Source organism: Sinocyclocheilus anshuiensis, unplaced genomic scaffold (genome assembly GCF_001515605.1).
Source record: "Sinocyclocheilus anshuiensis isolate Anshui unplaced genomic scaffold, SAMN03320099.WGS_v1.1 scaffold822, whole genome shotgun sequence".
NCBI classification, from domain to species: domain Eukaryota; kingdom Metazoa; phylum Chordata; class Actinopteri; order Cypriniformes; family Cyprinidae; genus Sinocyclocheilus; species Sinocyclocheilus anshuiensis.
Genome location: NW_015539892.1, coordinates 314,872 through 323,245, shown reverse-complemented (window position 1 = coordinate 323,245; position 8,374 = coordinate 314,872). Strand labels below are relative to the sequence as shown.

At 33.8% G+C, this 8,374-nt stretch overlaps 1 protein-coding gene across 1 annotated transcript in view; it reads left to right on the top strand.

Annotated features, from left to right (window-relative positions):
• Positions 1-8,374, top strand: part of LOC107685826 (tetraspanin-2-like) — a 24,237-nt gene that overhangs the window by 12,574 nt on the left and 3,289 nt on the right. Inside the window, exons 3-7 of the mRNA XM_016482562.1 lie at positions 2,996-3,093; positions 4,736-4,810; positions 4,905-4,988; positions 5,092-5,157; positions 7,433-7,516. Coding sequence (XP_016338048.1) covers positions 2,996-3,093; positions 4,736-4,810; positions 4,905-4,988; positions 5,092-5,157; positions 7,433-7,516 — 407 coding nt within the window. The remainder of the gene's footprint in view (positions 1-2,995; positions 3,094-4,735; positions 4,811-4,904; positions 4,989-5,091; positions 5,158-7,432; positions 7,517-8,374) is intronic.

Sequence of the window (8,374 nt, the reverse complement as noted above, 5' to 3'; positions counted from 1 at the left end):
TTAAACCGCATAAACACATTTCATTACACCAAATACACAAAATAATGTTCTATTTAGCAGCATCATATGACCCCTTTAATTAGTTTAGCCCTAGCTTGTCTAAAGTGGCTCTGAGATGGTGGCGAGGGAAAACAGTTGCTGACGAGGGAGATTGCGCCATCCTAGCGATGGGCGTCTCGAGTGACTGTGGCACACAGACGTGTTTAACGCCTTGCGTCTGGGGTGCCTGAATTGTTGTTATGGTGAGTTAATTGGTAAGAAAAGGAGAATGACAACAAGATCATGAAGATCCCGTAATCATGAATGTCCAAAATCGATCTGAAATGTTATGTCTTCAACTACAGCTTTACATTTTCAGAAGAAAATGAAGAGTGGTGTCAACACAATGCTAAAGTGTTGTTCCAGGGCATGGCTAGGGTGTTTTTAGATGGTTGTTTATTGGTTTTCACACATTTGGTCTCTAAAGAAAAGCACCCAACAATGATATTCACAAGTAAAGTAACTTATATAATATTTTCTTTGTATAATTAAAGATTTTTTTTAAATAACAGTCTTTCATTCTCAAGTAAAAATGTGAAGCTTAACAATTGGACAGCCCCAAACAAAAAGTTATATAAATCTGTAACTATTATACAGCAACTTTGCATAAATATAATGGAATAATAATAATGATGATGATGATGATGACAGTGATGAGGATTATCATCATCATAATCATTATTACTATTAATACATTATATTTTAACTAAGTTGTTTTGCAGTCTAACAATAATAATCAAAAAATATTATTAGTAGTAGTATTTTTTAAGCAAATTTGTATAAATATACCAAATATTTACATAAATATATAAGTAGTATTTTTATCATTATAATTATACAAAGTTGTTTTGCAGTCTAATAATAATGTTATTATTATTATTAATAAAATATTCATAATTTATATAATTTTATTACTGTGCTAATCAAACCATCATTATCATCATCACTGTTTTTTTAAACAATTTTGCATAAATATAATGGTATGAATATATTATTGTTATTTATACAATTATTATATTTATTCTAAGTCTCATAATAATAATAATAATAATTATTATTATTATTATGCAATATGCATATTGTTTTATTACTGATCATTTAGTCAAAAAGCATCTGTTCTGGGACCATTAAGATCATAAAACAACTTTGCATAAATATAATGGCTTAAATAACAATAATATGGTTGACTGTTTTCTTTTTTTTTTCTTTTTTTTCTTTGTCCAGGTCTTAGATTTTGTTCCTGGGATGTTATACAGTATAGCTGCATAATTCATCATTTCTTAGAGCATCAAGTCGATGTTAACAGTGAATGGTGTAATTTCATTTAATAATTTATTTATACAATTAATTAATTTATTTATTTTTACACAAATCAGTTACGTGAAAACTGGCCTGGTCAGATCCGTTCATGATTTTACTGAACTGAATCCATAAAATCTGAACTTTTCTTCACTGCATGATTGAGATGACCAATGACATTTTTGCTTAACTGGTTTGGGGGAAAGAATCTCGCCAGTAAATACGATTATGGTCTCAGGGCACTGGGTGAGCTTGTGGTGTCTGTGTGTGTTGTGCACACAAAGACTGTTTGTTTCTGTTGAGCCGAGGCCTTTGACACTCTTCTTGTTGGAGATACGTGAGGAGACGCATTTCACACTGTCTCAGACTTTCCTGCATAGAAGATGCAAAACACAAGAATTGCAGTGAGCTTTTGTGCCTTGTGTTTTTGTGTGAGACTGTAGTTTGCATCGTGTGGGAAAGTACTGTAACACGTAAGGGTGATTTTAATTTTTGACCATCTGTCAGGAAATGCCCACAGAAACTTTATAAAATTAGAATCAGCTGCTTTCATTCTCAATCATCTAAAAGTACACCTGGGTTCACATTCGTAAACCACCATGAAGTGAGAATGCTGAGATAGACTGGTTTTACATCAGTGATCCTAGAACACTATAGTAACTGAGAGAGCTAGATTACACGTTGAAGTTTAATAGTAAAGGTTTGTTCATGTTTCTTTTACCTAATAGTTCTCTATATCAACTGTTTTTATCCTTTAAGGTAATGAGAAAGCTGCTTAATTTCATTTTTTATTCACAGAAACTAGAAATGTCAATATATTAAAATCATTAGATACCATAATTATTTAAAATTAAAATAATTGCATAAAGTACTCTTTATGACCAATGAATGTAGGATTGTTATCATTAAAATATTGTAAAAACATTTTTGTTAATTGAAATAAGTCTGAAATAAAATAAATATCAATTTTGGGTGAAAAACAAAAAAAGTAGCCTTGGTGTTGAAGTGTAATGATGGTGTTGAACTGCAAATAAATAAAATGTAAAACTGGTCTAAAAATAAAACTGAAATAAAAATACATTAAACCTAAATAGTAATATTTAAAAACCCAGAAAAAAATGACAAAAGTGCATAACAAAAACTTACTAAAAATTAAATCAAATTGAAATCTGAAAATAAATGTAAATTCAAAATAGAATAATAGAATTAATAGAAAACTATTATAGTATATAAATAATACTATATATATATATATATATATATATATATATTAAATAACAGTTTATAATTATTTATTGTAATTATTTTTCTACTCACAAATAGAATTTTCCCAGCAGTTTTTATTTATTTATTTATTCATTTAAATAGGGACATTATAAAGAACACGAATCCAGCCGAAAAGCTGAAAAATATGCGAATAATAGCAAATGCCAATCTGCATCTCAGAGCTTAACATAACTAGAAAATATTATTTTCCATATCCATATGAGTACTTTTACAGTTAAAAATGAACAGATGATTTCATTACACAGATCTATTCATGTTCTGCCATCATCTGGTCATGCAGTGAACTGCATGCTGGGGTGTTTGTGGATTGAAGTTTAACATGAAATGGCCTAACTCTAAACATTACACTGTACTCTTGGCTTCCCCTCAGCGGTGTACATCCTGATCGGAGCAGGAGGTGTCATGATGCTGGTGGGGTTCTTCGGCTGCTTTGGGGCCGTGAGGGAGTCACAGTGTCTTCTGGGATCGGTGGGTAAGAACTACGCAACAGTAAATGAACAATCCACCATCCCCATCTACTGCCCATATGGACACTAAATGTTGCGATCGCTTTAAAGCACCACATTTGCGATTTTCAAACTGAAGAATAAAACTGACCTAAGCTCTTTTTTGTCCACACTGAAGCATTTAAAATAAACATGAAATCAAAATGGACTAGGGATGTTTCAGCCGAGGTGGCTGAAGATAAATATTAAATAAAAATATGTGACTATTCAAGTCGGTTGAGGTGTTAAATGAATCGTGATACATTTGGGGGTGGGGGTTTATATGAATGTATCTCTCAGGAGAACTGACTGTCTTCAGAAAAGATGTTTAGATGGTGTTTTCATTTCATCTCTTCTCTGTGAATACCCAAGACGTGTCACTCATATAGTTTTGAATGGGGAAAAATGCAACGCTTAATATGGCCGCTCAATCGCAGGAAGCCCCGCCTTCTGAGCAAAAGAGCCAATCGCTAATCGGTAAAGTCAGCGCGTCACTGCAGCTGCCGTTAGAAGTCCCGGTTGCTATAGAAACAGTCAGCGCTCTGAGATGTGCGCTCAGGACTGAGCATGCGCACTGGCTGATCTAGCCTGAAAAATAAGTTTTTTAATAACGCTATTTGAGCAAAAGAAACAACATTTATGACACAATTGTTATCAGATTTCATTGGTGATTTCAAATTTGAAATTTAATCATAAGCTTAGTGTGAACAGTTTGGGAGAATTTGATGATTCCCCATACAAAGTGATAGGAGCTGCACTTGCATGCCCGAGAGGCGTTTCGAAGATGGCCGCCAAGTGACATGACTTGCCTTAAAGGGACTTTGGTATAATGCATATTAAAGTAGTGTTCCTTATCACAGCACTGCTTTGTTTACAGTGGTAACCAAGGAAACGCTGGGTCACTGCTGTTCCATAAGCGTCACCTGCTGTCAGAGAGTGATTTTTCATATCAACCAGCATTCAGTAATGCTGTTTTTGTTTCGTTCAGATTTTATTATGTAGTATAGTTTCACAAAACTAAAGTCAGACCATTCTGTTTTTGCTTTAAATTTTGAAATTATTCAATCTAATGTAAATCAAAAACTGCTCATGCTGCATGTATGCAGCATCTTTGTTTGGATCGTGATTAAAATGCAGTGGATGCTTCTAGTTTTTAATGGAAAGAGCATAGACAAAGCCTTAGTTTGTTTGTATGAAGAGATTTATTTTATTTGTATTTATTTATTTGATATACAGTGGGTACGAAAAGTATTCAGACCCCCTTCAATTTTTCACTCTTTGTTATATTGCAGCCATTTGCTAAAATCATTTAAGTTAATTTTTTTTCCTCATTAATGTACACACAGCACCCCGTATTGACAGAAAAACACAGAATCGTTGACATTTTTGCAATGGCTGCAATATAACAAAGAGTGAAAAATTGAAGGGGGTCTGAATACTTTCCGTACCCACTGTATATATTATGAGTACCGTTTCATGTTGACTTTACATTTTATATAGTGACTTCAAATTCTACAGTGATGTAATTTGGACGTGATATATCCTCTTGATATCCTGTGATATGATTCTGTTGAATTTCAATGAGTACTGACAAACTAAAGTGAAGTCTCTTTTGTACTGTCTAGTTCTTCGCTTGCCTTCTTGTAATTTTTGGCGCAGAGGTCGCTGCTGGAGTCTTTGGCTTTCTGAATAAGGATAAGGTATGTCACGCACCGTATCAGTTTGAGCGTAAATATGAAAGTAACTGTCATCTAATGATGTGATATGATCAGATACTCTCACATGTGTTTCTAGATCATTCAGGATGTCCAAAAGTATTACCAGTCTGCTATGGAAAATGGCAACGTGACCGCTATTACTTCCATGTATCACGAAATGGTAAGTAGAGCTTTTGTTTTACAGACACACTGTTAGTAAATGATCTGTGGCTATAGTGGCAGTATCACCATCATCTTCTGACATTTCTATTCTTCTTTCACAGTTTGAATGTTGCGGCACTGAGTCCTCTCACCCTCCTGATCTGTGCACTGATGACAGTCCTGACACGGTATGTTCAAATATGTTGCATGACTTCAACATCACCATTCAGTTTGCACGAATGTGTTTCTAAACACAATGAGGCTGTGAAAGCGGCTAGTGAATAGATGTGTTTACATGTTCGACATGATGACGATTAATATCCTGACAACCTCTGTAGTCCCATTTAGCCACTTGTTAGGAACCGTCGTTTTCAAGAAAAGTAAAAAGCTTTTAAGTAATCACAAGGGTTTATAAAAAAAAAAAAAAACTTGAGCAGATGACCTCATTTTAGGCATTTTACCCCAAAAACTCAGGACAAAGAACCGGAAGTGATGAAGTGCAAACTTGTTTCTGGGGTTTGGCCTACAAATATGTCATTCCTGCAGCACTTTATTCAGCTAAGAAGCCTCGCCCACAGATAAATCTTATTGGTCCAAAATTCCACCTATATGTTTTATGAAACATCAGTCGTGTTCTGATTGGCCGAGATTGTCACTCTGCATTTTTGCATTTAATGTAGACAGACAAACTGTCGCACCTGGTAAGGTTGGTCAGTAATTCACATTGCATTTTATTTACTTAGCACAGCCAATTCTTACTCACATATGTGACCCTGGACCACAAAACCGGTCATAAGGGTCAATTTCTCGAAATTGGGATTTATTTATCATCTGAAAGCTGAATAAATAATCTTTCTATTGATGTATGGTTTGTTAGGATAGGACAATATTTGGCCGAGATACAACTATTTGAAAATCTGGAATCTGAGGGTGCAAAAAAATCTAAATATTGAGAAAATCGCCTTTAAAGTGGTCCAAATGAAGTTCTTAGCAATGCATATTACTAATCAAAAATTAAGTTTTGCTATATTTACAGTAGGAAATTTACAAAATATCTTCATGGAACATGATCTTTACTTAATATCCTAATGATAATATCCTAATTTGGCATAAAATAAAAATCAATAATTTTTACCCATACAATGTTTTTTTGGATATTGCTACAAATATACCCCAGCGACTTGTGCTCAGTCCAGGGTCACATATGATACCCTGTAGCTTTTCATTTTTTTTTTTTTGTGACCTATTATTTTACTTTATTATGCGTCACTTAAACTTCAGAGCTTGTTGGCATAGTGCTCTTAGACTCAAAAGAAGGACACGTTTCATACTCAAATGATGAGCAATTTTGACACAGACCCTTAGATGGCAGCCATGCTGTTCTGTACGGTGTATGAGGGAGGGAGGGACACAGACCAGTGGAGTGAGGAGGTAAGAGGGACTAAAAAAGAGAAATGAAGCAGACAGTGACAAGATGTCCCATGAGCCACTTGATCCGATAAGCCTACAGGGGCACAAAGGCAGACGTTTTTTTTATTTATAGCAGGCGGGAAGGCACATTGATCGGCTGAGAAACATCATGTCACATTGTGCTTCAGTTGTCAATTCATACTGTCAGTTGATCCCAATCAGTAAAGCACATTAGAGAAAAAGAGACCGCAAAAGCATGTTAACATAGTGTTTACAGTGGCTAAAGTCCATAGAAATGAACTATTAAAACATGTTTTGTGCACCACAACTATTCAGCTGCAGCCCCATATGTGTGTATATATAATATAAAATAGAGTAATATTGTGAAATATTTTTACTATTTAAAATTCGTGCTTTCTATTTTCTTATGATGGCAAAGCTGAATTTTCAGCATCATTACTCCAGTCTTCAGTGTCATATGATCCTTCAGAAATCATTCTAATATGCTGATTTGCTGCTTAAGAAATGTTGAAAACGGTTGTGCTGCTTAATATTTTTATGTGAACCGTAAAAAAATTTTTTTCAGGATTATATGAGTGGAAAGTTTAAAAGAAGAGCATTTATTTGAAACAAATCTTTTGTAACAATGTAAAAGTCTCACTGACTGCTTGCAAAAAAGAACTTAAAAACAATGTTAGTTTGTAATCAAATAGCTCATTATGTTCTTTTTTTATTTTAGCATTCATAAAATACAGTAAATATTCAGTGCCCGTATCTGCATAATTTGGTAGTGCATTATAATGATTTGTACATAGTTCAATTAATTTATAACCAATTCATTAAGTAATAACAATTGTTGGTTATACAATGTGCATATCTCTGCTATTTTATCATTCTGATAGTGGCTCATCCAATCATATTTCAGAGCTAGAGCTATTCATTTTATAACAGTTAATCAGTAGAAGTGAACAGATGGGGTTGTTTTAACATTAACACTAACACACTACATCAGTTTGCCTCACTCAGCTAATGTTCTTTTGAAATATTTTCAAGTATTGTGACAAAGCAATAGAAGACTTCTATAAAGAAACACTCTTCATAATCGGATACGTTGGCATCGGCATTGCTGGAATTATGGTAACAAAATTCTAACAAACTTCTTTTTGTGAAATGTGCTTAAAGTCTAGTCAAATTTATTTGTATAGTAATTTTCACAGTACATTGTTTCAGAGCAGCTTTAGACAATTATGATGTTAAAGGTTATAATATCTTTGTGTGTGTGTGTGTGTGTGTAATAGTAATTTTTATTAGAGCTGGGTGGTAATATAGTTACATTTTGCAATGAATTAAAAAAATCAGGCAGTTAAGTAGGGGTGCTCCGATCAGGATTTTTGAGGCCGATCGCCGATCACAGAAAGCAGTATCTGCCAATACCGATACCGATCTTTTTAAAGCCTTCTTTTTATAATTTATAACTATTTATAGTGATACTCCAATCAGGATTTTTAGATATTTATTCAGGGCCTGAATTTCATTTTTGAAAATGGGGGGAATTCCCCTCTTAGGTGTCTCTTGTGAGAGGAGAAGCAGCTTTCACACAGGAGTCCGCTACTGATCTACAGCTGTTTACCACAAACACAACATTTATCCATTATTTTGATTTCAAATCCAAACATTGTCACTGAAAATGTTTTTTCAGAATTGCAATTCTTTTTTTTTTTTACAGTACAGTAATACAGTCTTTCACAGACATGTTTAAACCCAATAAATATAAGCAACGCATTATTAAATGCTTTTTACTTTTGCATTTACTTGTAGATTTTTATATTAAGTTGCTCAAGCAAGTGGCAAAACATTTAAACTACTTTTCTTACGTTATCACAAACTTACCATTGACAGAAATAGTCAGCTCTACTGCCTTTCCTTAAGAACTTTGTTTCCCCACCTCCACGAGTGCCGTCTATTATTGCCTTGTTTATCTAAAAGTGCTCTTTC